Here is a 3,115-nt window from a genome sequence, read left to right as displayed (position 1 = left end):
TTGTTAAAGCTTCTATTGTTTTATTTTTTTCTAGAAAGAAAGTTAATCAAGTAAAAGAAGAAATAATGAGATGAGATAAAGGTGTTTCTGTCCACTCACAACATCTTTATACCTTGGTTTGTGAACAGTCATGTTTACATGAAATGACCCATCCTTCCTTCAGGATTTAAGAAACTAAGGTACATTGAATGCCTAACTTGGAAAGACTGTAATAAGTGAAACTTTATGGCACTTACAGTTATGAGAAAGGCTGATTCTACAGTTTGAAATTGGAGTAGACTTGAAATTTTCCAGTGACTATACATTGGTGGGATGAGATAAAATATGAAAACAGTTAAATTGTCTTAAAGTATAACATGCTGTTCTACAGATTCCAATAGGAAAATAATGGCTATTGGAAATAGGTCTTTTGTGACTGAATTCATACTGATGGGATTAACAGACCAACCAAATCTCCAACTCCCTCTGTTCTTCCTGTTTCTTGTGATGTATATAGTGACTATGATGGGGAATTTGGGCTTGATAATTCTAATTGGACTGAATTCACATCTTCATACCCCCATGTACTTTTTTCTCTTTAATTTGTCTTTGATAGACCTCTGTTACTCTTCAGTGTTTACACCCAAAATGTTGTTGAACTTCATACTACATAAGAATGTTATCTCTTATACAGGGTGTATAACCCAACTCTATTTTTATTCATTTTTTGTCATTTCAGAGTGTTATATGTTAATGTCAATGGCCTATGATCTCTATGTGGCCATCTGTAATCCACTCTTATATAATATTGCTATGTCCCCTAAAATATACTCATACCTAATGCTTGGTTCATATTTGATGGCATTCTCTGGTGCCTTGGCTCACACAGGATGCATGCTGAGACTGACCTTCTGTGATGCAAATATCATCAATCACTACTTCTGTGACATTCTTCCCGTAATGCAGCTCTCCTGCACCAGCACCTATGTCAATGAACTGGAGGTTTTCATTGTGGCGGGCATCAATATCATTGTGCCCAGCATCACCATCTTTATCTCTTACGGTTTCATTCTCTCCAGTATCTTCCGTATCAAATCTGCTGAGGGTAGGTCCAAAGCCTTTAGCACCTGCAGTTCCCACATAATTGCTGTTTCTCTATTCTTTGGATCTGGTGCGTTTATGTATCTTAAACCCTCCTCAGTTAGTTCTATGAATGAAGGAAAAATTTCTTCTGTCTTTTATACAAATGTTGTTCCCATGATGAATCCCTTAATCTACAGCTTGAGGAACAAAGATGTTAAAGTTGCCCTGAGGAAAACCCTGAGAAGATGGAAACTATGACAGAAACAGCTTCTCTGCATGCCTGTAGTTATATGAAAGTTTACCTTTTTATTAAAATCTTAGATAAAATATGTTTTCCTATCTTATTGTACAATTATTAGTAATATTATGACTTTTTCATAATAGCTATTCCTTTCCTCTCATCATTTAGTACAAATGATTTAACATGATAAAGAGATTTAGTCCAAAGCATTTTATTGTCATTATTTATAATTTTTATTTTAGGAAAGATCAATTATTCATTAAACTATCAAGCAAATGCCAAGATGATATTTTGATAATGAATAGAGTGTCAGAGTCTTTAATTATATTCCACTGAACTTACAAATGATACTATTTCTATTTTAATTTTCATTATCCAATTTCAAAGTTAATATCTCAGGTATATACAAAATTACACAAAGACCATTGAGTTCAATCCATTTTGCTATTATAAACACTGAGCATTCTTCTTATATTTCTTTATATTCATCATTGTACCAAAAAAAATCACACTACATTCTCATATGTATTATATATATTCTTCACATGTATTTATGATATAGATAGTATACTAATGTGCAGCAATATTGATCATTAAGGTGTCTTAGTTATTCTAATAAAAAGCTCAGGAAAATGATGCCCTCTTATTATTTATGTGCTTTGTGTCAGTAACATGAAGAAAAAAACAAACAATTCAACTTTGAAAGCTGACTGCCTTTGTTTTTAGATGAGCTTCAATTATCATTCCTCAGGGTAAATACTGATTTATTTTCTGCCAGAAAATAACTTAGTGGTTCTTTTTGTTGTGATTTAAGATATTTTAGAGGGAATCAGCTCAAAAAGCCAGATTTTGTATAAAAACAATAGAAAACATGAATTTAAAAATGTTTTAATGTGTTTGATATTTCAAAATGATAGTATAGGAAAGAAAGAAGGATAACCACATTCCTTGATTGTCTAACATCCACAGAACCAGAATATATGAGGTCCCTCTCTAGCAGGGCTTAGAAGACACATGTCAATGTAAATACAGATCTGTTCTATGAGACATTGCATTGCCTTCCACTTTCAGAGTTTTGAGAAAAGCTAGAGTCTACAACTGGCATATGCTAATGATGTTGGGATGTGAGAAGAGAATGGCTCTATTTGGGTGGAATAAAGAAATAAAATAGGTGACATGGTTCCTCAGTTAAAGGCACCTGATGCCGTGACTGACATAGAACCTACATGAAGGAAGGAAAATGCGGATTCGCAGAGTTCTCTGACTTCTGCACATTTACTGTGGTAAGCATTCACTACAGTTTAAGAATAAAAAAGAAATGATAATTGAAGTTCAAGTTAGGAATTTTGAAAATTAAAGCACCACACTATCCAAATCTCCAAATTAAAAGGACTTAAATATAATGAAATTTCTAGATTTCCCTAAGTAGGATAGGTTTAAATTATTGATTATAGAGAAGTATTCATTTCTGAAGGTCAGAGTATCTGAGGACAATTAAAGTTTTCTGATCTCTGGACTTTCATTTCCTGATTCTGTATATCAGATCTATAGTCAGTAAAACCCTCTGTTTAAGCTGGGAAAATTTGAACCTCAAAATATTAAACAAATAAATAAATAAAATAAATTGAAAGAAACGTTGTGATCATGTTAAAGACTAGGTTCAACAAAAAATTTCACTTATTAGGATAGGGGAAGGGAATTAGAAAAATAAGTAAAGAGAACAAAGAGAGAAAATAATAAAACAGAAACATAAGATAGTACTGGGAGGGAGTTCCAGTGAATACTGAAATTGCCTATGTTTTCATTCCATTT

At 32.7% G+C, this 3,115-nt stretch overlaps 1 protein-coding gene across 1 annotated transcript; it reads left to right on the top strand.

The window, feature by feature from the left end:
- Positions 1 to 375: 375 nt before the first annotated feature.
- Positions 376 to 1,320, top strand: LOC148122354 (olfactory receptor 8B3-like). Its single transcript, XM_087905070.1, has one exon. The coding sequence runs from the start codon at positions 388 to 390 to the stop codon at positions 1,318 to 1,320; it is 933 nt and encodes a 310-aa protein (XP_087761196.1). The 5' UTR covers positions 376 to 387.
- Positions 1,321 to 3,115: the final 1,795 nt, after the last annotated feature.

The sequence above is a fragment of the Myodes glareolus genome, chromosome 4 (genome assembly GCF_982192425.1).
Source record: "Myodes glareolus chromosome 4, mMyoGla1.1, whole genome shotgun sequence".
In the NCBI taxonomy this organism is placed as follows: domain Eukaryota; kingdom Metazoa; phylum Chordata; class Mammalia; order Rodentia; family Cricetidae; genus Myodes; species Myodes glareolus.
Note: the sequence above shows the minus strand (reverse complement) of the source record. Positions and strands in the feature narration are given on the sequence as shown.

What these genes read in the sequence shown, in the direction of transcription:
- LOC148122354 (XM_087905070.1), top strand. Translation starts at nt 388, where the DNA reads ATGGCTATTGGAAATAGGTCTTTTGTGACTGAATTCATACTGATGGGA.